The sequence below is a fragment of the Pyrgilauda ruficollis genome, unplaced genomic scaffold (assembly GCF_017590135.1).
Source record: "Pyrgilauda ruficollis isolate IOZ18807 unplaced genomic scaffold, ASM1759013v1 scaffold57, whole genome shotgun sequence".
NCBI classification, from domain to species: Eukaryota; Metazoa; Chordata; class Aves; order Passeriformes; family Passeridae; genus Pyrgilauda; species Pyrgilauda ruficollis.
Window position 1 is genome coordinate 2,881,432 of NW_024527377.1, and position 27,178 is coordinate 2,908,609.

Sequence of the window (27,178 nt, forward strand, 5' to 3'; positions counted from 1 at the left end):
CCTGAACCAAGGGTTTCCCCACCCCCAAGAGAAATGCTTTTAACTTCCCTTGGAAAAGGAGCAGAGCAGAGTCTGGGACAGCATCAGAGCTTGGCATCAGAGCAGCATCTCAGCATCAGCACGAGTGAGTGCAGTACCCCACAGCAAGGGGTTGTGACGCCAGGGCTGGTACCTGCTGTAATTAAAGAGGGGAAAAATAAAGCCATGGGGAGTGATGAGATTGTTCCTCGTTGTCAGAAGCCAACAAAGTCAAAACAGACCCAGAAAAGTTTCATTAGTCCAGTTTTTATTCAAATTAAATGATGGGGAACTACAGTGTGATTTTCTTTCATAACATAAATATGTCAGTGAAGAACGTTTCTTGAGTTGTTCGTCGCACTGGACAAGACAGCTGTCAAGAGAGTTACTTTGCAAAGTCCTTTGTCCTCCACACTCATGCAAAAAAAATCTTTAATTTAAAAAATGAGCTTAAACAGTCAACCAACTTGTTAGAGTATACTGTCACCTACTGAACCAAAGTACTCTGGTTTACAAAACCAAAAATTTTCACACTCAAGTAAATTATTTCACAATCATTCATTACCCTAGAGGGTCTTTATACATAAAATATACAAATTAAAATTATCAATATTTATTTATTTATTCATTGTCACTGTAGAAGAAAATAATTTATAAACCCATAAACAAAGATAAGGGCAGATGAAAAAAAGTGAATGAGCCCATATTCAGACCATAATGTGTAGCACACTCCCAAACACTGCAGCTTTGAGCAACAATGCTCACATGGAAGTGATTATTGGGCATGATGTGGGCAAAGGGGGCAACTGCTTTGATAGTATATGAATAATGAATCCCAGAGGTTGAGACCAAGCTGCATTCATCTGTTGAGCCATCACAGTAGCTTGGTGAACAGCATTTATCTGTTGAGCCATCACACTGGTTGAGGAACAGGCACCACACCTCGCTGGATATTAAGGATTTTGGTCTCCAAACAATGTAAACCACAGAAGAGCTTTCATGGTGGTGACATGCAAAAGCTGCCAAGTGTATTTATGGTAATTACTTGTTGTACACATCCATAAAAAGACGCCGTTTGGATAAACTGAATGAGCTGAAAATTTATTTTAAACACCCCCAATTTATCTATTAGGCACCAATGGAAAAGATAGACTTCATTCAGACTTGTTTAAACAACAGCTTGCTTGAGACAAATCTGCATTGCAAGCCCAGTAGGGTGTGCACCACACACGATGCTCTTGGGGCTGGGGCTCATCCTGGGGTGCTTTTCTGCAGGAGCAAAGCCCCCTTTAGGAAACCCAGGGCCAGAGTCCCACAGGGAGACCCCAAAAAGAGATTACAACAGAAGGAGCTGAGGAACGTGCTCATATTCTCAAAGGATGAAAAGAAGGAAGAGGTCCAAGTTTGGTCTGTAAAGCTTTTACTAAAACTCCTGCAATAATTTGTCTGAATTTGGCATCCTGGGGGGTTGTGCCCAGACTGTTGCGGGCAGAGTATCTCTGTCTTCAAGCAGCTCATGCAGGAGCCAAGAAACAGAACCACCAAGTGACAGCTTGTCCCCCAAACTACCCAGGAACCAAACTCATGGCACAAGGAAATTAAATCAGGGTATTGGAATCATTGTAAAATACCAATAATCTAAGAGCTACTGGTGGCTGAGGTAATGGGTTTGAATTTATCTCACAACGTGGAGCCCAATGCTGTCCTTCTAACATTAAAACCAACACAACAGCTATCCCAGATCTTTCTTACAACATGGCATTTCTTGTGCAGAGAACATACATAGTCACACCTACACCACAGCCAGCAAAAATCACACTGGAGTGCACAAATTAGATCCAGAAATGTCATTGAAGACCATAAAAAGCAATCCAAAAATTATTTTAAATTTTCTTATAAAAATATTTACAATAAAATTTGTTAGTACTAATGCTATGTTTTCAGTCCTAGAAAAAGGCAATCTGTAAAGGATCTGGCTCAGGTGCTCAAAATGAACAATACAAACACGAAACCACACATCAAAGACAAATTCCAAGAGCATTTTGGGGGTGGGGGGGCACAGCTGGTTCATCACGTGTTGTTTGTATTGCATAGCTGGAAAACGAGGTCACTTGACTTGCATAACACTGCAACGTTTGGGAGGGAAGGGAGGAAACACCACCGAGGAGCCCTGGCTGAGCTGGCAGCAGCATCAGTCCCTGGCAAGGGCTGTGAGTCCTGGCCCTGTCCAGCATGCCACAGCTCTGGGCCAGCACTGGGCAGATGTGCCATTCTACAAGAGCAGAGAACCACCAAAACTTGTTTTCCTTACGAGCAAGAAAGGCTTATGAACAGATGGATAGCAGAAGAAAAAATTATCCCACCTCCAGGTATACCCACATTTCCCACCTGACAAACACAGCAAACTGCAACCTTGCACCTCTCTAGCAGTACTACCAATTTTTATCTCCAGCCCACATAAACTCATAGTCTCTGGCTAATATTTGCTTTTACTCCAGTGAAGCCAGAGGTGTGAGAATGTTGGCTGGAAACTCTTTCCAACTGTTGAGCTGCAGCTGGGCTGTACAGTAGCTTATAGAGGAGTTTATTTAGCTTTATGTCTGTACCAGACCTAACAAGGGCCATGTGTGCCCAAATGCTTGTCCAGCCTCGTGCAGTCACCTCTGCCTAACAACAGATGCTACCTTGGATTGCAATGCTTTGTCTGTCCCATGTTATCCTTTATTCCCAGGCTGCATGGAAGGGATGAATTTGAGTCTGTCCCAGCTGAGCCCTCATCACCTTCCTTATGCCACCATAAAGGAGCATCTCAGGATTCTGATCCGAAAGCAGCTGCAGTCAGGGAAACATTCCTACTGGGATACATTCCTACTGGGACAGACATTCCTACTGGGGTACATTCCTCCTGGGATGTACATTCCTGCCAGGGTACATTCCTGCCAGCCTCAATGGCTTTTACAGTAAGCAACACCTCACAGCATGTCACACTATGATTTTGGCACGTTTCGCTGCAGATTGTAAAACTCAAAGCAAAAGGTTTAAAGGGTATTATGGAAAAGACTAATTTTTTTTTTTAATTACTATTTTCAAGACCTTTGAGCTCACATACTGTGGAAGGGTAGACATAAAGAGCAGTAATGCCCTTTCTTTAGACAGTTTGCCCTTGTTTGTGAAAGCAAGAACATCCCAAGAGGAGTGGGAGCAACCTCACATTCCCCATGAAGGGAATGCCAGCCCCTCTGCAGGGCAGTGACACAACACAGGCACCCATCTCACAAGGACTGTGTCAACTCAAACATCAAAGAACACAAATTTATAGGAGAAACCCACTCCTCTACAAAAGCAGCACAAGGTGATGCAGCTTAGATCCCTCTGAAATACATTTTTAAGTATTTTTCTTTTCTACTGTCGAAGGTCACACAGAGCAGATCTATGGAGACAGAAACCAGCATTACAACTCTGGACAGCTGCCCACAACAAAAAGCCTCAGCTGATTTACAAGGGAAAACAAAAAAAAAAAAGAAAGAAAAAAAAAAACCCAATCAAGAAGAAAAAGAGTAGAGAAAATATTTTTCTTCACTAGTTCCCTTTAGCTGGGGAGCTCTGGGAGCTCACCTCTGTATGCAGAAGCATGTCAGAACTCAAAGGGAGACACAAAGAGGTATTTTAAAGTCAAATGTCTTCTTAAAAAGAAAACTTTAAGAATTTGGTATATAAGCAAGACAGGTCCCTTACATCTGGATCTAGATTTGTCTGTTTTGAATAATCTTATGAGTTCTTCATACTAATAAAGGAATGCTTTCAGTAAGGGCAAGACTAAAATAGCAATTACAGTGACAGTGATTAGTTAATCTCCCTGCTCTGGAAGCATTAAAACACTGCAGGTATTTTACTTGGCTCATTAATCCCTGCTTGGGTGACAGAGGGCTCTTGCTGTATGGAATGTCTCTACATTAATGGCACCATAAGGTTTTTTTTAACATCTAAATGCTCTATTATGAAATGGCATTGAGATGCTGGACAGAGCTAGAACTGAAGCTTTCAGCACAGCTGAAAAGTGTGGGTTGGGAACATTTTCTATTCAAGCAACATTTGTTTCACAGGAGCAATAAACCCCGTGGGAGCAGCATGTGTTGTGTGGGGCTGGGAAGGTTTGTGTGGCTCAGGTGCAGAGCTCAGCCCCAGGGAAGGCACTGCCCAGCAGGTCCCGTCACGCACAGCACACAGCATCCATGGCAAGTAGAAAAACCACATGGTGTTTATTTCCACAAGCATTTCAGGGATACATACAGCAGTCCAGTGGCATGTACAAACGTATGGCTGAGACAGCGTCACACTCGAGCCAGACCACCCTGTTCCAGTTCATTTCTGCTGTTTTTATCTGTTGGAACTCAGAAGTTTCCCCTGCCAGTATAAAGTCCACCCTCCAGGCACAGTGAGTAAGTAGTTCAACCAACAATGTGCACGGAGCATCAGTAGGGAAGAAATCCAGAAATGTTCATTTTTACTCACATGCCCAAACGTAGCAGTTTTGTTTCACACAAAAAATCCCGTGCCTGCAGTCCAAGCACAGTGTTTATCTCAGGACACATGCCATCGAGAAGAACAGCTGATTGCACCACAGATAACAAGCAACACCTCGTGTCTAGCATGGAACATGTCCCCAGAGGGATTTTCACTTGGCTATGCAATCCACTGCAGAGTGGATGATGCTGGCAACGTATCACTTGTCATGCTAAGACATTAACAGCAATGAGATGGGTCAAGTCAGAGGTCAGTCATCTTCCCAACACCACCTAGCTGGATCCACTTCACTTCTGCTCCTCACATTGGCTTGATTGTGTGTCACAAGGGTTTGTGAATCACAGCCACACCTGTTGTAAGAACAGACAGACACAGTTATGTAGGAGCAGCTCCTGGGTTGCCACGTGGCTACAATCGTTCTGCAAAGCCGAAGGCCAGCAACGAGGGAGGTGTCTACCAGTTCTGTGAAAGTTTCTCCTACTGAAATCAACATAAAACATACCAAAAAAGCAAAATTAAAGCTTCAAGGAGCACAGCCCTCAGGTTTAGGGATGACTCCACTGCTGCCCACTCTCCCACTGCCTGTTTACCTGCATAACTCCTCCCTGTGCTCATGCTGGATGGCAACAAGGTCCACTTGTCTGTGCTGGGGTTGTAGTACTCCACCGAGGCCAAATTGCAGGAACCATCATCACCTCCCACCACGTAGAGGAGACCATTCACAGCACACACACCTCAAAGCAGAGCACAGATGGTGAGACATGGGCTAGCTCATCCCCCACAGCACACTGCTGCCACATTCCAATTCACCCCCAAGCAGATCCCTCAACTCCCATTTTTATCTTTTACAACACTGATCACACAGACCACGAGCACACCAACTGCATTAAAAACCACACACAGACAACAGAGCCAACCACCACAGAAAGGCTTATCATGGTTACCTGCATTTCTTCTACACATATTCATGTCTGCTACTTGCTTCCAGGTGTTTGTCCCTGGGTCATAGACTTCCACACTCTTCCTCACCAAGGGCCCGTCGTGGCCCCCGGTGGCGTAGAGCAGCCCACTGAGCACACCAACACCTGCCAAGCACAGCCAGGTCAGCCACAGCACAGGGACAGGGCTGCACACCCCTGGTTCTGCTACTGGGCATGGCCTTGGCCTCTCCAAGGCACTTCCAAAAACATGGGCCACATGTGCATCAAGATCAGCAGGCACGTGGTCAGCTCTGCCCCCACCCACCCCGTGGCACTACAGCAACCTGCACAGCAATGCCTGGCAGATGTCCCCTCTTAGGAAGCTGTCAGGCTATCCAAGACCAGCAGTCTAGTCCCATGACATTCCTCTGCCTTTGTTCCATCTCTTTGCACTCACTTGCTCTCTGCCTCCCACCCCACCTTGTTTCCCTCTGCCTGATATTTTCTGCCATGGGACCCTCTGCTTTTAGCCTGATTCCCCCTTTCAGGACTTTGACTTTTGTTTTTCCTGCTGCCATTGTGCCACATGACTTCATCCCTTGGATGATGCTCCTCTCCTCAACAACTTACAGCTCCTGAACCTGCCACTTGATTCCTCTCCTCCCACTCCCACCCCAAAACCTGGCAGCACTTGGCACAGACAAGGTGCCTCCAATGCCATCTTCAAAGCCATTTTTGAAGGCCCCTGGCCAAATCTCTGGGAATGACAGGGATCTTAAAGCTACTTCTGCCTAATATTAAGTAAATTAGTTAATTAAAATGTTCACCAATCCATGAGAGTTAAAACTTCCAGCAACATATCTTCGTTAATAGGTTCAAAGGCCTCTATTAAAATTAACAAGGTGGGATGTTAGTAAAACAGAAACAGATCTGAATCACATTATTTCAACCATGGGCATTAACCAGTACGCAGGGAGGAGAGAGGCCCTGCCAGCCTGACAGCAACAGGTTTTTGACTTGGTCCCTGTGCAAGAATCTCTCCTGGTCAGGAAAGGAGAGGGCAGGAACAGCTCTGAGCCAGAGAACAGGCACCACCCAGGCTCAGCAGTTCCATCAGGAGCATCCCCATCTGGGCACAGGTACATAGATCTACCATGTCACCCCTCCCCTCTCCAAATTATCTTAGCTTGCTACTGCTGTGTTTGGTTTTGACCAGCCATCTCTCACTGTACCAAGTGCTGAAATCCTGATATGACATTGGGACTCATGGTTCACCTCTGGCAAACATACAATTAATCTCTAACTGCCATAAATATCCACCTTACTGGGCCACATCCTTGGTGTGGTTGAAGTACTCCAGCATGCAGGGCTCGGGAAGAGCAAAACACATCCACATGTGTGTCCTGGCACCTGAGCTGTAGCAGGTGTCTCCCAGGTCACTGGGAAATGGAAAGTCACTTAACTGCATCTGAGCCCAGCAGCCTGGCTGTGCAGCACCTTGGCGTTTGACTATATTCAGCTGTTAGTGGAAATTTTATACTTGTAAGAAATAATTTAATGAGTAAACTAATTTAGCAAGTAAGAGAGTAAAAGAGTTGGAAACACTCAAGATTTTTCACATGAAACTGCCTCCTTGTGCAGTGAGAACAGGGCATGCAGGGACAGGACACCCCTGCCAGCAGGGGAAGTGAACTACACAGCTGGTTCAGCAAACCCTGGGAGTGTCCAAAAAACGTGCAGATGTGGCACCTGGGGACATGGTTTAGCAGAGAACAGGGCAGTGCTGGGTTAACAGTGGTACCTAATTATCTTAAAGGTTTTTTCCAATCTAAAAAAATTTATGATTCTATAAAACCTGGGCAGCCCCTGCACATCCCCACAGCCCCAGTGCCTGCAGGGACTTGGGGACACCTGTCCCCAGCCCCACTAGATGTCAGCACGGGGATGGCAGCGCAGAGCACGCTGTCATTGCTGGAGCTGTACAGCAGACTGTGCTGCAGCACTGCTGGTGGCACTGGGCAGTCGCCTCCAGTCCCTGCTGCAGGGGCCTCTGTGGGATCACCAGAGTGTGAGGAGCTCAACTTTCAGGTGGGGAACAGAAAACTGCAAAGAAGTTTGGCAGAGGAGTATGAGCATTCCTAACAAAGGACTTGCTACGTGGAGAAACACTTGTAAAGCAGCACTCAGAGCAGAGTGTTTCCAACAAAGACAACTCACTAAAATCCATTTCACTACGGCCACAAAATTCTTGCTGTTTCAGCACACTGCCAACAATAGGAGACACTCATTCTGCTCTCCTGGAAGGCTGCACTGGACTAGGTTTAAGCATCAAGCAGATACTACAAACCTCTTCAACAGAACTCAAACGAACAGTGTGTCCTTATTTACCTCACCTGCAGCTACAGAAAAGATACTGGAGTGAGGAGAGAGAGACAGGGTGTAGGGAGCAGCCTCAACCTGCCCAGCTCAGAAGGGAACTCCCACCACAGCTTAACCTGCAGGGTCATTTCAGCCCCAAAGAGCAGCCCCCAGGCTTGCCTGTGGCTACCTGCACAATTTAATATCAGGGAGGCACACACTGAGCATTAGGACCAACATTGACAAATTCCCATTCACCTGAAGATGATTTTAACTGCAGTGGATGAGAGCTCTTCTCCCTTTCAGAGAGGAACAATCACAGAGAAGACAAATTGCTACCTGGCCCAAGATCATGTAGGAAATTAGAAACCATCAAGACTAGAATCCAATCGTTTTACAACAGGTCCTTTCCTCTAATCCTCCAGATCACCAACTCTCGCCAACAAAAAATCAACTAAAAACTACCTAAGCAGGGACAATCTGAGATGAATTTTGTTATCCTACACATCACCCAATGTGCAGATGAGGTTTATATTGCAAAGCACCCATTGGGTGCTTGCAGGAAGATCCAGAATTAAAATTCCTCTGAAACCCTACAATGACAGGGGACAGGGAGGTGCAGCTTGGATTTCCTGTGCCCAGCTTTGCTTGCAGCTGGAGATTTGGAAAGGGAACTCCTTGCTTACAAGTGAGATGCATCTGCTAGCAGGGCTACTTTGAGACACCGAGCATTATTTCATCAATCCAGAAATCAATCTCAGTTTGGCAGATTTAGTCAAAGCCGGGAGAGCTGCTGAGAGATTCCAAACCATTACATTTTTCCCCCTCACGGGAAGTGGAGCACACAAGAGGTTGCACTTGCAAGCCCAGCGATGGCAAATGCCACTTTTCCTCCCTGTGTGTGAGCAGAGCAGGTGGTGTGGTGCCCGTGCTGAGCAGTACCTGCCCCGCTGCGCCGCGTGCTCATGTCAGCCACGTAGGTCCACTCGTTGGTGGCGGGGTTGTACTGCTCCACCGTGCTCAGGCACTGCCGCGACGCGCCGTCGTAGCCGCCCACGGCGTACAGCTTCCCTGCAACACACACAGCCAGGCTCAGCAAGAGCCACAGCCCGGGGACAGGCCCTGCCTCAGGACACGCCTAACCCGCTGGGTGGCTGGGGAAAAGCCTAGCAAAGGCATCTGGAGTGGACTCGCCACAGGAGCGATTGTTTGTAAAGCTGTTAAACTGTCAGCAGCACGAGGATGCACCACAGCAGCTTCATCAGAAGTCAACAGCCCAGACGGTTTTCCAAATTGCTTGTTGGCCCAGGAGAAGAGGGATTATCAAGGCGTGTTCAGTTCCCCCCATTCAGGTATGCTGTCAAAGGCTGTCACTGCCCATTAACTACAGCATCACAGGAGCAATAAATACTAAATAGCTTCTTATAATAATATAATACCTGCAAAGAAACCCAGACATGGCTTTGTAGAACTTGGGCCAAATGGAAACCCAGAGATGCTGTGACCAGCTGAGGCCAGCTGGTCACTCGTGCCCAGTGATGACAGCACAGGACACACCGTGGTGTGAGGGTCTCCTGGGGTATCCAGCCCTCCCTGCCTCAACTCACTGAAAGCTGATAGACACACACTTACTGAGACCAGAGAAGCACAATCAGATACCATGGGACTGCACCATGCATGAAACAGGGCTGATGCTCTACTGTGTCCTCTGTTCCCAGGCCTGACTGATCCTCTCCCCTTGTCTCCCTGTACCATCTATCAGCTTGTTTTGCATTTAGGCAGTTAATTCTCTGGGCAGAGAAGGATTCTTCTTACTAAAGCAGCCAGCACAAGGCATTCTGGTTCAAGTCCAGGTCTCCTAGATGCTACAGTGAACAACAATTAAAAAAGCTCAATTTCAATTTTCAATTTTGTAGAAAAATTCTAACCTAAATTTTTGTACAAAACCTAGAAATTATATCAATTCTCAATCGATGACAGCAGAGCCTGGCCATGAATGAGCTGTGCAATTCTTTGCATGCACAAGACTCCCACCAGCAGTTATCTTCACCCTTAGGCTTTTGCATCCTCCTGTTTCTGGATGTTTGCAGGCTCCAAGAACAAGCTGGCTCTTTTCTTTCTCTCTCAGGCCCACTCATGGCCTCCTTCTGCATCTTCCTGTCTCTAGTAACATTTCAAACTCTTATTTGTGCTGTTGGTCCTGCCTGGTATTTGTCAGTGAATCAGGCAAGAATGCCAATCTAAGCAAGACAAGATCAATTTCCCTCACTGGCATGGATTGTTAGGTATTTTCAGTATATAATTGATCATCAGATCAATTTTTGTCACATTCAGATGAACCCTGTGGATTAACTGCAGGCTGCAGTTTATTTTCTACACCAGTATGAGCAGTTCTTGTGCCCATCACATGTCCTCATTATTTTTATCATGGACTCCAACATATGCAACACTTACTTGTGTTCTCAAAAAAATCAAAGGAAAAAGATTTCATGAGTGTCCAGTAGAAAATCTGTCCATAGAAATGCATTTCTCAGGTCCATATTTAATACTTTTTCTGCATTCAAGCCATTTGAATAAATTCCAATGACTGACAGCAGCCCAGCACTTCCCAAGCATGGGCCAATTTTGAAGGAGGTACTTCTTAAATATGCAAATTTAAGTTAATGACCACTACTTATTCTGACTTTATCTCCCTTGTTCTTCTCACATAAACAGATTTCATGTACACTAACATATTCCATGTACTTCCCACTCAAACAGGTCCAACCAAAGCTCTGTAAAGCATGGTTTATATGGTTTATATTAAGGCTTGTGCCAAAGCTGCTCTGCACTGCACTAACAGGAAAGTGCTATGCCACACTAAAGACAAGTTCAAATGAAGCCTTTCACTTACTTCAGAATAGATTTTGTAAAGGAAGAAATGGTTCCTACTTAAACTTTTCATTCTCCTGAGTCCAAACCAAGCTGCTCAGTTCCAGCTCCCTCAAGTCTGGCGCTGACCCAGAGGTGCCAGCAGCTGCCACCATCCTGCCAGGCCTCCCACCTCACTCTGAGCTGCCACAGCCTTTGCTATCGTCAGCCCCTGCTCATTCAGGAACCTCAGCAGAGCTCTGCCTGATGTCAATAAACACAGGTTTTAGTATTCCTGCCAAACCACCAGCTTGGGGCTGTGGGACAAACTCTGCTCCTGTTTCTCTGGCTGAGCAGATTTTCCATGATGGGTATTCCATCCACGCAGCCTCTGCCGGCAGCAGCAGCACAGCAGTGCTGGCTTTCACCAGCCAGAACCAGCCCAGGAGAATCTGGGTTCAAACAAACCTGCACACACCTGATTGCATTCACAGGAGGCATGGGCTAGTCTGATACAGGTCTGTGGCTCTTGGAAAGCTACACATGATTTTTCACTGAGATAAAGAGGAGAATGGAAAAAGTTGCAGCAATTACGTCATATAAAATCAATCTTTCCCAACTGGTGTAGGGAACAGCTCTTGCCATTCCCTCCTACTGCACTTAACCATTCAGGCTTCTATTTGACACAGTAACGTTTGCTTGATGGAAATGGCTGCTCATTTTCTTACCCTCCACAACTCCAACTCCAACACTGCTTCTTCTTGTGTTCATGGGAGCCACAAAAAACCACTCATTGGTTTTATAGCTATAGGCCTCAACTGATGCCAGACCTAGTTAAAAAGGGGATACACAGGTTTTCTAATTAAAAAAAAAGAGAAGAAAAAAAGATTGGTGTTGCACTTTCATCTGCCTTCCACCTCCTCCCAAGCCCGTAATTCCCACCATGCTCCTGCAATCCCACTTCCTAACCCCTTGCCTTTCAGGCTGGGACCAGACTGTCAATGCCACTTCTTCAGTGGCTGGGAAAACTGTTACCCCATGACCCCCACCCTTGGACTGCTGCATCTCCAATGTGCTGAGGCCACCAAGGTGAGCAGAGTCCAAATTCCAAGCCCAAAAGCCCCACATCCTTTCAAGAATTACAAAACATCCATGCAAAGGTTTAAAAATTCCCCCAGACCCTGCTTCAATAGTTAGTTCAGGGCTTAACCAAGTGGCAGAGCTTTACAGCAGAGGCAGAGGTGTGAATCTAAACACGCAGCTATGCCAAGATAAATCCCAGGCACACACACCCTGTAAGATTCCTTGCTAGTATTTTATTCATGCTGCTATGAAAAATTTAACTGAAACAAGGAAAAAAAATCCCTTTTCAGCCCTGAAAAAGCATAATCATGCAGAGAATGAGGCCGAAAGAAAATAATAAGGGTGAGATTCTCTGCAATTACTGACAGGCCAGAACACGCACGTGGGTAGTTACAACACACACCAAACCCCATTTGTGGCTCCCTCTCCACAGAACCCTAGAGGAAGGGTGCAGGAACCACTCTAAAGCTCTGCAATCTCTGAAAGCACTTCGGTCAGGTCAGGCACTGCCTGCTGCTTGCCCAGCCACGTACCAGTGCTGCCATCAAAGCCACCCACGGCGTAGAGGAGGTCGTTGAGCACGGCGGCGCCCAGCGTGCTGCGCCGCTCCTGCATGCTGGCGATGGACGTCCACTGGTCCTTGGCGCCGTCGTACACGTCCACCGTGCGCACCCGCAGCGAGCCGTTAAAGCCCCCCACGGCGTAGACATTGCCAGCCATGAACACCACGCCTGAGGAAAGAGGAGAGGGGTCACAGCAAACTCTCTGGGAAGAGAGCAGGACCTGCCCAGATCGTGCTGGCCGGCCAGGGTGTGAAAGGCGGCTGGGGAGAGCGGAACACGGCGAGGCTTTGGCGTTTTCGGCAGGTTAACAGTGTTGAAGTCGAGCGTGATAAAGCATATGTGTCATATGGGAGGTGAAATGTACATGAAAACATGGCAGCATAAGGCACAGATGGAGTTCACACCTGAATGAGTAATTCTGTGAGCCAGAGGGAACACCAAATGGTGAGGCACATTCACAACTCTGTCAGATGTTTTCAGAGGAACACTCGCAACTTAAAGATCTGCTCTCCATCACCCACTCCTCCACACCAAGAGAGACTGACTCAGCTCCTTTGATTTTCATTAGGAAACCAGCAAGAAAAACTGAACCCCTGTGGACTGCCAAGACAGCAACAGGGGAGGAGGAGGGGAAACACTGATGGAGGAACAGCCAGGAGAGAGAGATGACGAAGGGAGACAGTGGGAGGGCTGACAGGCAGGAGTGCCATTAGAGAGCAGGACATCCACCTGAACAAGAAGGGAAAGATGTCTGTACAGAAAGAAGAAGGCATGGCAAAAAGAAAGAGCTGCTTGAGGCCAGGGGCACAGAGGAAGCTAAAGGGAGGACTAAGGACATCCATCCAGTGCTGAAGAGCTGCATTAGGGAAACAAAGAAGGTTGCAGCAAAAGTTCCCTTTACCTGCTCTGCATCTCCGTGAGGGAAGCTCAGCAACCTGATCCCACCGCTCCTCCTCAAAATCATAGCACTCCACACTGCGAATGGCTTTGGGTGCTTGCCCACCCACCACAATCATCACCTGCAGAGGGAAGAGGAGAGCTAGAAAACCTCAGACATGACCCCAGGCAGCTGCTCTCTGCAGAGAAACCATCACCACAACCCAATCAAGAGCAGCTGCCAAAACATGTGCTGAAGGCCAGCCAGAAGCCTCTGCAGGGACACTTATTTCAGGCAATTATATTTCAAGGGGGAAAAATTTCTCTCCAATTTAATGCGTGCTAAATATGGCCACCCCATTTACCCTTCCTCACCGTGTCCAAGGTGGGCAACTTGCCCAATTTCTCCTTGAAATACAAAACCTTTTGGCACCACAGCATTCCCAAGACTCACTGCAAAAGTATTTTTAAGTGAAGAAGATTCCAGCATAATTTCCACTGGCAGCCCACTGTTTAGTCATTATCTCCATGGTGGTGCTAAAAATAATCAATGCCACTCAGCAAATAAAACGTGACAGCTGCGGTGCCACCTGCGGGGAAGGCGACACTCAGGGAAATCACCAGAACTGCTACGACCTGGGGGGTCTGGGCTGCTGAAGGATGTGATTTGTCAGCTTCATTAAGGCTTTTGGCTGCCACAGGTACTGAAGGAAATACGGGAATTAAACCCTGAATTCCTTACAGGTAGGGAAGAGCTATGTCAGGGTGGTCAAGGGCAACTTCAGGAGTGGAAGAACCACTCTGCTGGATCAGGCTCAGGTTCATCCAGCCCCAGACTCCACTACCAGCAACAGCAAGGAGTGGGCACGGGTTGGTGGGAAAGTGAGACCAGAAGATCTGGGAAGCATGCAGTGTCGTCCTTCCCAAATCTGCCCTATCTGCTGCCAGAAGACAAATTCCCCACGGACATTGGTGCCAGGAGCCTGCAGCTCTGCACTCGAGGGTGCCCATGGCTCTGAGCCCCAGCTGGGCACTGCAAACCCCTGCACAGGCTGCCAGCCCCCAAAACACCTGCACTGGCAAGCAGCTGGACCTGCACTTTGTTCAGCACACATTTCATTCAACCCTCCACAGCCAGCAAGAGGGAGGATTTGCTCCCATTATCACAGCAAATCAGTGGGACAAACATCACTCAAGACAATTTGATCTTTACAAGGCCAAGGAGCTAGAAACAAGATAATGGGTCCTCAAATATAGATACAGAGTAGTTGGAAAACTGGCTTTAGGCTCTGCAAGGCAGCTGGGAGTAGCTGAGGGGATAAGATTGTCACTTGGGTCACTCAGATAACAACCCCAAGCAGGGTTGCTTTAAAAGTAGAGAGCTAGACAGCAATTTAAAGAATTTGAAGAGCATGGAAATAGTGGCCTGTTTGATCTACAGAGATGAGAACATGATATTAGGAACCAAATTGAGTCTAAATTAACAGGCTGACTACTAGTTGTGTAACAGTCTCCCATGGCAAGCCACAGGGCTTCACACGATTACAGAATTAAGGGATTCCACAGCAGACAATAATCCCTCATCAGCAGGACCAACAGGCCAGATGAAAGTTTCTCAGTAACAGGATTGCTGAAAGATCATCACCTCCTTCCCTTTCTTCACAGTTCAAAAGAAGGGAGGAGAGACCTGCAGAAGGATTTGGGTTTGTACTCATAGGTCATGCTATAAAAGATGTTGAGAACTCTGAACTCACTGATTTGCTGTTCCTTTTATCCTTAACTACTTTAGTCCTTGAACAAGGGCCATGTCAGCCCTTCATTATACCCCCAAAGCTGAGCTCTACCAACTTCATCTCAGCAACAGCAGGCAGAAAGGACACTGACACACACTGCAAAACCACGACTTCTCAAAGGACAGTCCAGTATCCAAATATCAGAAACAGCACAGATCTCATACACCCTCCCACAAAGCAACCTCATTATTGTTTGTGCTTGGAAAAATAGCACACTGTGGTTTTGATGTCCTGGAATCTCCAAATGCTTACTAGCACCTTCAGTGGCAGTCTGCTGAGAGACATTGTGCCAAACTGTGTTCATCTCTGGGGCACAGAGAAAAGCTCCTGTGGTAGTTTTTTCCTTCACTAATAAAGTGGTGGCTGGAGCATCCCAGGCCTGCAGGATAAACATGGGGAGTAACAAGGATTATTTATTCAGTTGCTGCTTTGAGTCCATTGAAATTCGCTTCAGACTTCCTGCCCACGGGGCTGGGTGCTGCTGTTTCCTGCTTTCCTGGCTTCTGATTATGGATACAGGAAAGGAAGAGACACCTACTTGTGACCCTCCTCAGCAGGGCTCCACGACACTCTTACCAGGCAGCAGCAACCTCAGCCAGCCCTGCCAGCTCTCCAGCAGCCACTCCACAGCTCAGCGAGCCACCAGCCACTTGTGGCTGACAAAACATTACAAGAGCAGACATACTCCTTCCCCTAAGGGTTTATCCAAGCTTATTCAACTTCATTATGTTCCTTGCTGGGCATAGGCCATGCCAGAAGAGGGAGTAAAACACTTCCAAGCACAGCCACTGAGTCAGGAAAAAGTAACACGGCAAGTACTGGATCTCCTGTCAAAGGACTGAAAATGCCACCAGACACAGGCGTGAGGTGACACAAAGTGACAAGCTCAGCTTACCTTTGGCAAGCTAACGGGGGTCCTTGGCTTTGTCCTGGGATTCTTTATTAGTTGCCTTTGATCCAGAGGAAGCAAATGATATTTCATGGCTTCAATAAGGAAGTCTTTACAGGTGTTGTTATTCTTGATTAAAGCTTCTTCTTCGACTGTCTGAGAACATGCACACACAACAAAGATCATTTACACTGGCACAGGTCACAAGGAGCTTCGTGGAAAGAACATGTAACCTGGAATTTCCCTTCAAATGTACCAACATTAAAAAAAATGCAGGAGACAAACACAGACTTCCAGCTCTTCCCAAAGAAGCACATGCAGCAACATCCAAGCTTCTCACTTTTTCCCAAGATCACTCACAAGAAGTGAGTGTTTTATCACCTTCTGCCAAACACTTGATGCAGCAGAGGAGAATTCACCTCAGTAAGTGATTTCTTTTATCTGAGTCAGAATTTTTAAAGAGAGGCAGTATCTTTTATTCCATTAGAAGATACAGATGAAAGAAAAGAAAAACCATGATGGGTTCATCTTATGAATACCAATTTTATACCAATTGTATTGATTTTTTTAGATATATGATAAAAGCACAGCAGTCAAAAAGCCCAAATGCCAATCCCTTCTTTGGGAATTCTCAGCTCATTATCTAGGCCCAGATGCCAGGAATTAATTTATGAAGAACAATCTCCAAGTCAGACTGAGTCAGAGAGTGCCTCCCTGCCAGCCACACAGACCCAAATGTATGCACAGTACACGTCTTAAACCAAAATTATCATACATTATGTGTTTCCATTATGATGTTTTGCCTGTGCATGACAGAAAAAAGCTGCACGAGCTTGTAACACCACCACTTCAGTATTTTCAGGGTGAAAAATCACAAGATATTAACTTATCAATGCTTCCCCTAGAGGGACAGCAGCTCTGCTCTCAGCATTGCCTGGCAGAGCATGGGTCCCATTTACAAGAAGGTTTCTGAAGCACACGTTGATTTCAGGTTTTTGCTTTTATTCACCTGTTTACAGACTCAGCAACAGACCAAATTACCCATCTCAGACACAAACAGCCAAGCCACTGATAAAGGAGCCACCAAGAGCTTAAGTGCAAGTATTGATGATTTCTTTGCAGACTAACCTGTACCAGGTAATCTCTGGGCAAAAGAGGCAGGCGAACGTGCTCCATCAGCTTAGCCATGTGCTCTAAGCGAGATTCCTTCTCATAATTTATCCAAGAGATAACTGCTTCAAAGACCTACACAGATAAAGTACAATTAAATGGAGAAAAGACAACTTCCTTGCAGAGTCACCCACCCAAAATCAGCAGCATAGTGATTTTAGAGCATCAGAGGAAGGGGGTGCAAGATCTCTATCAAATGAAAAAGCTGTGACTGCACAGAGCACAGGCTGTAGCAAAGAGCTGAGCTGACCATGCATGTTAACAAGCAGCTTCACATCTAGATGTGCTGTATCACTCCCAGAGCTAAGTACATGTCCAGAACAATCATATACTTCTTGGACATTAGCACTGGAAGGCAGCCAGGAAACTTAATGAGCCTGCTGACATTTGCACTGGACATTATTCATGAAATCAGCCACAACAATTACTCCTGATAACAGAGATCTCCCTCCTCCAGGAGCCTGGCCACATAGTAAAGTCACTACGCTCATATTTAATCACTACACCAGTTCCACCAGCCCCCAGAAACCAAAAAGTCTTGAGGACAAGTTCCCCCCACACACAGGGCAAGCCCTGCCTGCAGCCATGGAGCCTCTGCACTGCCTGCATTTCCCTGCTAAAAATACTCAGCTACTCCAGCTGGGGAACAAGGGCACACTGGGCTTCTGGTCTGAACCAAGATCTAGTTTTACTTCCAGATCCAGCTGGTTGAGATAAGCATCCAGAGCCGGAGTCCGTGACAAAGTGCTCACAAACAGCCCCACGGCAGAGCCCTGGCGACGCACAGGCGCAGCAGAAGCCTCCGCTCTGGGCTCCTGTATGAATATGCATGTGCTTATGTAACTGGGAGCCTCACTCACAAAAGAAAGGCCTAAAAATGTCACCGGGAGTGGGAAAGGCTTCCTGGAACACCCAGCAAGGCAGGAAGAGGGGCTGATGCAGTCTCGGATGCTGCACAGCAGGATCTGGATCACTGCAGTGGAGTTTCCACACAGAGACAGAATTAAACTCTGACACATAAGGCACATCTACAGGCAACACTCCCCAAGCTCTCTCACTGCCCAGTTACCCAGGGGCTGAGCAGAGACCCTGTCTGTCCCATGCTTCCCCCAAAGGCATCCCTGGCCCTTCCCTCCAGCATGCCAGGCAAGCGCCCTTGGTTTCAGCTTCCTTCTGGGGTCACTATACGGTCAGGCCAATTTGCACAGATAATTATTTCTTTCTTTCCATCCCGCCCATCACTCCCCAAGAAACCATTTTGTTTGGTCCAAGGTCACTAATTTGACAAAATCAACCAAAAATGAGGGCACCATCTTTCAGTCCCCAATTGTTGCTGGTAAATGTACTTGCAGGAGGCTGTGGCAGACACATCCTGCCATGAAGGAGATGCAGAGCAGAAAGGGGTTTCTTCCTCTTAGGCTAAACTATATACTTTTAAAATGCAGTAAAGCACCAGCCTCATTTCCTGTGCCAACAAAGTTCCTGCTGAACTGTTTGGAATTCAGGACACTGCAATGAGGATTTAAGCAACCCAACAGGGAGTGGTGTAATCAAACCACAGCAAATGCTGAGGAAAATAAATACTGCAGAGCTTTTAAGTATTTTTAAATTAAAATAAATAAGCAAACAAACATTTTAACTTTGGCTATGAGGCCTTTAAAGTAGAAAATGGGTTGTGAGATTTTTTAATTGCAAATGAGTGTGGAAGAAGGATAAAGCAAATGTTTAGCCGACAAATAGGCTTTTCATTAACCTCTTCTGCACAAAGGCTGAGCTGCAGAACAGGTCACAGGGCTGGGACTTACCCAGCTACAGGTCAGGAGGACAGTGAACAAGTCTAAAGGAAGGTAAGGCAACAGGAATATGCACTAGGAAAAAGCTGCTTCCTCGGAGCTGGCGTCCACTCCTGAGTCAGGCAAGCACTGATGCTTCCCTGCTGGGCCTACTCTAAAAATAACTTTTTTTTTTTTTTTTTTAAATCAGATTCTGGCACCTTCCATTGGCTCTGATTCCTAATTTCAGAGAAGGGAAAAAGGCTTTAATCCAAGACAGCAATATCTCCATTTAAAGGCCACATCTGTTTCCAGTCCTGCCGTGCCCGCTGCAGACCCCGAGCAGCTGCTGCCGCTCCCCCGCGACCCTCCAGCCATGCAGGACCTGCTGCCAGGGTGGGATGGGCAAAGCAGTTGCCCACACAGCTTGATTTAGAGCTGAAGTAGCAGCTGGCACCTGCCTGGCTGCAGGAGCAGTCCCGAGCTTGGGAGAAGTAAATTTCCCACTCTGTGGAGGAGAAGGGTAAAAGCCTGGAATATCTCCTCTCTGCATATTGCCTAAGGAAGGAGCAAGCCCAGACGTTTTCCCAGTCTCTTCAGCCAAAAATCCATTTGTTAGAGACTCCCAAGAGTGAGGGCCAAACCTTGCATCAGCTTCTGCTGCATGTCAGCAGCATGAGACAATGAATCAATTACCAGACTTTGCATAGAAACCCCAATCCAAAAAAATCCCAACCCTCTAAAATATTTCTTTAGCCACTGTTCTGAGTTGGCAGGAGACCATTTTCAAGTCCCCCCACTTCATACATCTTTAGTAAATAACAAATAATTATTATTTTTATATTGTTTTTTACGTTGCAAACAGTAAAAAGATCCAATTAGGTCAGGTACAGAAAACATTAGTAAAACTGTCTTCCACTGTAGTGTACTCAGCTATAGCAAAAAGAGCAAGCAGGGACAACAAACCTCTGCTCTATTCTGAACGGGCCTGTGTAACTTCAGAGGCTGGTACAACAAGGCGGACAGAAGAGAAAGGAGAAGAATCTTGGAGTGATGAGAAAATGCTGTCACCACTTGACAATTAAAATAGATTTCTGTGCTAGCAGAGAATTTTTGTCATCCTGATGGCCTAGGGGTATAAATAAGCCAAAATTGGTGAAGATAAGGATATATTTTATTAAGCCAATTGGTATCAGTTGTGGGGTGCAGAGGAAGGGGAGAACACACAAATTCCTGAGGCATTCCAAGAGCAATTCTCCCTCCCTGATCCTGGCAGAACTTGGCTCTAACACATCTCAGTGATCCAGGGATGGCAGTGCTCTGGCTCACAGGCACAGAACATGTATGAGACACAGCAAGAAGAGGAACAAGAAAGCTCCTTGTGAAATCTGGCTGTGACAATTAAGCTGCCAGATTTCTGAAATATTTTGCACATGCATACACACAGATACACGTGTGCATGTAGGACTGGTATACACATATATATACTTTCATATAATTTGTTTTATAATATCTATCTCAAGCATTAGCAGACAGGAAGAATAAAAGTGAGGAAAACAGCTTGTCTGTCACAAAGTTAACATGAAACAGCAGCCTAGGAGTCTGTCCTCAATTTCCAGCACTTCTTTGAACTCCAGCACATTTCATGCTTATGTTCCATTCCCATTTTCTGCCTTTCTCCTGTTATTCAGGTCTGTTGTTTTGAACGTGCAGCTTATGCTTACATTTCCTTCCACGGCCTTGCATTCTCAACAATCTTTTCTTTTACAAGTTCTTTTACAGTCAGCTAAAGAAATACTGGGTTTGATTGTGTAAAGCTCAGATGAGGGAAGGAGCATTTTGATTCCCCTGGGCACAAGGCCAATAAAAGCTTTTGAACAATGCTTCACAGGACTGGAAAAAATTGGTTACTAAACTTGCACTTCCCTTTGCAGGCTGCTTGGCTCAGGCAGAGGGATTCTGCTGTGAGTTGGTGCCATTTGCTGTTTCCCTTGCTGGCCCTGCCCCAGTGGCACCTCGCAGCCCCACGCCTGCGGGAACGCGCCCGGAGGCTCCGAGTTCGCTGGCTCAGGATCAGCAGGGAGCACCCCTGAGCCCACACCTCACATGGAGCAGGATTTCTGGAGAGTTTTACAGTGCCTCTGGGCCCAAGCACTTGTGTGTGCGCAGCCCAGAGGGGCTGAGCAGGAGAAGAGCACATGTGAGGATGTGCAGCACCACCACACCCAGGACCAGCCCCAGCCCACCCAAATGCAGACACCCAGTAAGGGCCCTGAAGTTACAAACCACACAACCCTCAAGCTCTCCTGTGGCCTCCCACAAGTGACCATTTACATTTAGGAACATGGTTTAGTGGTGGACCTGGCAGTGCTGTGTTAGTGGCCGAACTCAATGATCTTAAATGTCTTTTCCAACCTCACTGATTCTGTGACTTTACAATCTCCCCACAGTGACAATTTGGAGATGAGCTGAACGACTGGAGGCACGTGCCTGTCCCCAGAAACCTGCAGCAGGTCACACAAGAAACTCAGACCAGAGAATGGGGCTGGAGTTCACCAAGCACCATAAACACTGCTCACCCTGTTCCCCAGGACTCCAGACTACACAAGATGTGCTGAACGTTTCAACACAAAAACAGTATTAACCAGTGCCTTTTTCCCTTTTTTTATTAAAAACACTGAAGATACTAGAAAAATACTTCCTTCCTTCCTTTTGGTTCTGGGCTTCCTTTTGTTTTTCTAGCCAACATGCAACAGAAGCCAATATTCCTCCCCTGCCTAATGAAATTCACTTTTTGGGGGGGGTTTCACAGCAGGTATTAAATGCTTTACACAACAGCAGATGGGAGTTTCTTAGTTTTCCAGAGAGGGAAAGTAGTTGGTTCTGAGCCCCAGGGCTTCTAGCATGATATGGATCTGAGAGTCATAACTTCCTGCAAAGAACAACCAAGTGAAGGTCATTTTTATGTGCTTTTAGGATTCACATTATTTTAATTTTCCTTTCCACATGATCTCTGTTGGAGAATGGCCCCTAAGGAGCATATCATAACAGTTCCTGGTGTAAGAACTAGAAACATTCCAGCATTCTTACATTCAGTCTTGCTATACAATTTACTGTACCTTTTCTTCAGAGGAGACTGTGAGCTTGTCACTTGATATTAAACTGCAAACCTGGTCCAGACTAAGGCTAAGAAATTCTTCTCCTAGCATCACCTCAGGGAAGTGCTGCTCTGTTCAACAAACGAAAAGGGGGAACAGAAAATTATAATGAAATCCATGTTTTCAGTCAGTGGCAGGACCACAGCGTGAGAGAACAGCTCTGAGCACCCAAGACAGACCCACAGCAGCTGTGAGTGGAGCACAGACAGAAACCACCCCCAGAGCAGGATAAAGAAACCTCATGTTATTTCAAGCAGCACAAGCCCCATGAAATACTTTCATAAATGATACTAAACTTTCTGAAAAGCCACTGAGACTATTCCAGTGGCAAATACAGTTAGAAGTGGCAATTGAGACAAGGGCCAATATACAAAGTAGTAAATAACCTGGCCACCACAGCATCCACCTCCCCAGTAGTTTTCCCCTTTCCACTTAAGCCTACAATTGTACATATTACTATTTCTCCCTTTTTTGCCTCCAGATCCCTCTATACTGTAACTCTGGGAGCCACTTGAAAACAAAAAGCATGAATATAACCCCAAACTGGAAGAATTACGACTGAGCATCATCAAATCTGTCAAGCTTTATATCTAGCCAAAAGGCACACAAAATAAGCACTTCCTAAAAAATAATTTCTAGGTCAAATATGTCATTAGCCATCTGCAGCAATTTTAGTTTTGCAAGAATTTCTTACATATACTGCCAATTTAATCTCACCTGTCACTTGCTAAGTCCCATTTATCTTTGGCTGAATTACAGAAACATGAATCTCAGACACTTTATCTGAAGCAGCTTCTTTCAAGCTCTAATTCTGTAGCTTTGAGAAGCTCAGACTCCTGTATCCAAAAAGCTCTCTGCAGCAAGATCTGCCTCGAGTTTTCACATCTGCAAAGTGCTTTGCCTGACAAAAAGCAGCACCACAGGGACATGAGCTGGCATAACTTCCAGAGAGGAGATTTTTGGAGCCCCTGAACAACCCCTCAGCACAGCTGCTGCTGCAGAGTTTGACTCTGGACTTGGACACCCCAGTCACAGACCCTCCTTGCTCTACTGAGGACCAAAACCCCACAGTTAAGCCAAAGGCTCTGATTAAAAATAGCAGAATGTGGATAAAATATAATACTCTGTTATGCTGGAAACATACATATGATCTAATGAACTCTTTAGGTCTCAAATATTTAAGAGGCAGGAAACACTCCCCACATAATAAGCTGGATGTACTCTGACTTCTGGGCAAAATCTCATATTCATTCATTCTGGACTTGCATCTGGCAGCAGAAAGGTATTTGATCTCTCATTATTAGTTGGAAGCAAGGAAGAATATTTACTGATTTTAATAAAGGAACTGGTGCCTGCATCAAGGAGGCTCCTTCACCTACTAAAGTTATCCATTGGCCAGAACTCAGCATTTCTCAAGTAACTGAGCTCATGCATGCATGGACTCTTGAGCTTGGGGACTTCTGTCTTGGTTTAAGGCTGTTACATAAACAACATAGTGAAAAGAATTTTAATGGCATTTTTATTAATGGAGTTCCATTAACATTACATGGGCTGCTGTACTAACTGGGACCTACGAAGGCCAATAAAACAACAAAGCAGACCTTCTAATTGCCAAACAACCAAATAAATATACAGTGAATGCACTGCTTGTTGGGTTAAAGATTAAACAGGGCCTGGAAACAAGGATAATGAGATATTACAAGCAAGCTTTTATACAATTAACCATTCCTTCCAGGGTACCTTTTTCTCCAGGGGATAATACAGCCAGAGCAGCTGAAAAGGTTTTAGTTTTATTTGCAGGAGAATAGGGGAGGACTCAGTGGATACATTTTTATTCCACTGAGCCTACTTAGGGTCCAATTAAGGACAAAACTGTAAAAAGGAAAATGTTGCAGGACAGAGCAGGTGCTCTGGAAAAGAGCAGGTGTATGTGTCCCTATACAAATTATCAGAAAACAGAAAAACAAACTAGGAGAAAACTATCAGCTTCTCCCAAGCAGAGGTCAAGGGCAACTCTGCTGGAGGAGACCGGAAAGTGCTGGGCAATTCAGAGCTTGAGGCTGGCTGAAAAAGCTTTACATTTATGATGTAGAGGAGAAATGCTGAAAGCCATTGCCTGCACCTACTTACTGCAACCAAACACATCCACTCCCAAAGAAACATGAGCCCTTGGGGTAAGGGGCCATTGCTGCACAGATCAGAGCCTCAGACTGCATGGCAATTTTAGCTGAGTGCTCCAGCTCCCACCCCAGGATTTAACTTTGCTCAGTGCTGTTTATTCCCACAATGGAAACGTCCAGCAGTGCCTGCTGCTCTCCCAGGGCAGGGTCCATGCGAAGGACACCAGCACCAACGCTGAGCTGTTCAACAGGCACACCAAGAGCTTGCTAGGATCACACTCAGGAACTGTTTTGTGGCTTGAGATCCAGAGGATCAAACTTTTTTACTTCCTAAACTCCTCCTTTTTCACCTCCTAAGGTGCTCCCCTGTGACCAAACCACATTTCACAACCTGCAGCACCACTGAACTAAACAAAGCATTCCCTTCCTGTTTGAATAGCAGAAATCTGAAGAGACCAAGCAGGACTCCAAGCTGCTGTGCCTGGAGGCAGGGTGAGCTGCAGAGCCAGACCCCCTCCCCTCTCACCCCCTCCTCACCTGCGTAGGCGTTGGCCTGCTGCAGCAGCTCGCTGCAGGCGTGCACGTCGGCGAAGGCGCGGATGCCAAGGCAGTTTGTGGGGTGCAGCTGGGACTGCAGGAAGTCACAGCAGTTTTTTCTAACATCCATCAGTTGCAATAAACTGGCAGCTGGCAACAAAACCTGCAAAGGCACGAGAGGGAAATGAAAGCGAGTAACGAGGGGTGATTCACAGCTTGCACAGGTTGGAGGCAATTCCCATCCAGACAGGGACAGGTCCCTGTGGGGTGATGAGAAGGAAGGTTCAAGTCTTAGCTCTACTCATTCCCTGTTCATGCCCTGAGACATGAAAATGCTATCCTACACTGGGCTGTAAGTGGAACTCTTCCCACAGCTTCTCCCCACAAGACCTCAATGCAAAGTGAGGACAAGGTAAAAGCAACCACAGATGCTCCTGAATTTCTAACTTTGCTGCAGGTAGGTCCTGCACACAGATTTATTTTTTTTTCCCCCAAAGGGCTTTATATTATTTATAAGCATTGCCACCAGATTCAAAACCCATAGCAGCCCAGCAGTCCTCAAAACCCTGGACTTTGTTACTTCCAACAAAACCTTATTGGCTTGTGAGGAGGGTCCCCAAGCAGTCATGTAAGAGAGGGGGTTCCCAAAAGCTCAAGCAGGCTTTGGTGACAGCAAGGCTCTTGGGAAAGATAGGTCCAACTATTCAGATCAGCAGCTCTCATTTGCACTTACACAAAATGCTGGGGACATTTGTGGATCATGGCTGCATCTGAATATGAGGTACTGCTTTGTACCTCCAAAACTAAGCATAGAAAAAGGAGACAGAAATGGATGATGAACGTGACATCTACTGGAAAAAAAAACACCTTTGAGGCCAGTGAGAAGGACAGGAAGTAGAAAACAAAATCCATCAGGACATTACAGCCCGTGACATCAGCTACTTCCTTTCTTATGTTCAACAGCAACTGCAGACGTGTCTTATTCCAGCTTTTCCACAGCTCTGGCTGCCTCACACATGTCCTTCCAACCGGGCATCTGTGCTCACCATCTGAGCACACATTTCCGGAAAGTAATTGCCAACTCAAAAAAAATAAGCAGCTGTTAAACAAAACAAATAGGTTAACAGCATTCACCTCCTTGAATCCCGATGGCAGCAAAGAGATAAAGATGCTCCCTCCCTGTTCCTGCCACCACAGTCCCATTTCACACCAGGGCAGGACACTCACAGCCTTCTCCAGGTCTTTCTAAGCAACTGCTGTGTTCCACTGCAGCCCAGCTGTAGAGTGGCTCACTGCTGCCAAGCAGCCACCCTAACAGGCAACAATAAAAAGAGAAGTCAATTAACCCAGGAGCCTGTTTTGGCCCAAGCCTCTTGATGCCAAGAGCAAATTAGTTTGTGGCTTTGATTAAGTCAAGATAGCAATGCTCTAGGATTTTGAAACGTGGCTGTGAACCACTTTCTTTCTTGCTGAACCATTTCTGAACACCTGAGCTACATAAGGGCTTTGGGTAGCCAAGTCCGACTCCATGCAAGCCATCTCTGGCTACAGACCAGCCAGAGCCTCCTCTGTGCACCCCCATCATCCAGGACACATCCCTGCCAGTCCAGGTGGGCTGCTCACCTCTGGTGTCTGGGATGTGGCCTCCAGACCAAAAGGAACTCACCACCATCCCCACACGCACCAGCCCCTGCACAAACCAGTGCTGCTGTCATGGCCTGTGCTGCCTTGAGAAGCAGTGCAGAAGGAGCCTTACAGCACTTCAGCCTTCAGGAAAGTGACATTATCATACAGCACTTCTCAGAAATAGGATATAAAAAGCCTATCAAGAGATGATAGAGGGATTTTCTCTTTCTTACTTCCCAGCTGAATGTCTCAACACTCATCTTGTTTTTACCAGGCAAGGCAAAAAGCAAGCAAAGGATTTCCGTGAGAACAGTCTGTTTCCTTTAGAAATAACAAGAGGAAATGCCCTGCCTAAACATGCAGCAGGACCAAACTGCAACCCCATTAATATCCAGGCAAGTTACTCACATGGCTCTGGATTTGGCTCTTAATATTTGAGTTCAACAGCCATTAATGATTTTGTGAGAGCTGGTTTCTCTACCAGATCTGCCTCCAAATCAAAACACACTCATTTTTTTGAAACTATGTCAAAATTATCAGCTATTACTACTAAGACTGACTACCTTTGCTTAATTTATGTCCAGAGCTTCATCTACGGGGTGTGTCTGGATATATATATATACACATATAGCATCTAGTTCACCAGCTGTGCTCTGCAGACTCCACACAAATTTCAAGTTTTACACAACATTGCCTGGGCAATTACTTCCATAGACCTTTGATGTCTCTAAACTAGAAACATCTTTCAGCTAAACGTGCTCTGTATCTATAAGGTTCATTCATTAATGCTGGACTGCAGAGGCTGGGGTTAATTCCCTACTGTGACAGAGCCTTACAGGTAGCCTTGGCCAAAAGTTAACTTACATCATTCCTGCTCTGCAAAACTGGCAAAGGAGCATTCCCCCTAGGCAGGGGATGTAT

General features: G+C 46.2%; 1 protein-coding gene across 3 annotated transcripts in view; it reads right to left on the reverse strand.

Annotated features, from left to right (window-relative positions):
• Nucleotides 1-4,258: 4,258 nt before the first annotated feature.
• Nucleotides 4,259-27,178, reverse strand: part of KLHL3 (kelch like family member 3) — a 44,340-nt gene continuing 21,420 nt past the window's right edge. For 2 of the 3 annotated variants that reach the window (XM_041481965.1, XM_041481966.1), the window contains exons 5-15: nt 24,632-24,794; nt 21,936-22,045; nt 17,003-17,119; nt 15,881-16,030; nt 13,218-13,335; nt 12,287-12,484; nt 11,399-11,500; nt 8,763-8,891; nt 5,487-5,627; nt 5,133-5,276; nt 4,259-4,892 (exon numbers count right to left, since the gene is read on the reverse strand). In XM_041481965.1, the coding sequence (XP_041337899.1) occupies nt 4,864-4,892; nt 5,133-5,276; nt 5,487-5,627; nt 8,763-8,891; nt 11,399-11,500; nt 12,287-12,484; nt 13,218-13,335; nt 15,881-16,030; nt 17,003-17,119; nt 21,936-22,045; nt 24,632-24,794 (1,401 nt within the window). In that variant the 3' untranslated portion in view covers nt 4,259-4,863. The remainder of the gene's footprint in view (nt 4,893-5,132; nt 5,277-5,486; nt 5,628-8,762; nt 8,892-11,398; nt 11,501-12,286; nt 12,485-13,217; nt 13,336-15,880; nt 16,031-17,002; nt 17,120-21,935; nt 22,046-24,631; nt 24,795-27,178) is intronic. The other variant, XM_041481967.1, reaches the window with a different exon arrangement.